Here is an 874-nt window from a genome sequence, read left to right as displayed (position 1 = left end):
TCACTGTGTGAACACATTACCAGTGTGTACACTCTGACAGTAGTAATCTCCTGCATCTTCAGCCTGGACTCCACTGATGGTCAGAGTGAAGTCACTCCCAGATCCACTGCCACTGAATCTAGATGGAGTCCCAGAGATGAGGGTGCTTCCATAGTAGACCAATGCTTTAGGAGTTTCTCCAGGTTTCTGTTGATACCAGGCTAAACATGGTTTACCTGAACTACTACAGTCAGGATACACATCACTGCTGGCTTTACAGTTCATAGAGACTGGCTGTCCGGGGAGAACTGTTTTCACTGTAGGTGTCTGAGTCACAGTGATCTGTCCTCTAGATCCTGCAACAGAGAACAAATATCACCAAGTATTAATAACACATTCTTAACAACCTTTAAGTTCACTCATTGACTTTTCATTATTCAAACATGGAACTTAATTTTCTTTACCCTTGAAGCAGAAAGCAAGTGTCCAGATGAAGATGGTGATAAAAGTCATGGTTGTTGTGGGTTCTGTTGTCATGAAGGACAGCTCTCAGTCATGAAGTGTTCAACTCACAGGGATATAAACACTCCCAGACCACTGAAGCACGTGCTGTCGATGCAGAGCATCATCACTATGCAAATAATCTTCTGGTCTTCTCCCCATCCACCATTATTCAGTAAACTTAGACCACTAAGGATCCATCAGATTACAACTGAGATTCCATTACAATCTGATCTTGCACCAACAATTGCCACTAAATAATCATAGAAGTCCATATTAATATGTTAATAAGTTAAGTGAATAAAAGTGTATGAATAGAATAGATATTATTGGTTTAAGGGCTATCACATATGATCACTATTACTGTTTGGCAACACAAACCCATAATGAATAA

General features: G+C 40.2%; 1 gene segment (V, D, J or C); it reads right to left on the bottom strand.

The window, feature by feature from the left end:
* LOC129838723 (Ig kappa chain V region K29-213-like) lies at positions 1–528 on the bottom strand. The segment is given in 2 exon segments: positions 1–335; positions 444–528. Coding segments are annotated over 2 exon segments (408 nt in total).
* Between the last annotated feature and the right edge of the window lie 346 nt (positions 529–874).

Source organism: Salvelinus fontinalis, chromosome 39, assembly GCF_029448725.1.
Source record: "Salvelinus fontinalis isolate EN_2023a chromosome 39, ASM2944872v1, whole genome shotgun sequence".
NCBI lineage: Eukaryota > Metazoa > Chordata > Actinopteri > Salmoniformes > Salmonidae > Salvelinus > Salvelinus fontinalis.
The sequence above is the reverse complement of the archived record's forward strand: the minus strand, read 5'-3'. Positions and strand labels throughout refer to the sequence as shown.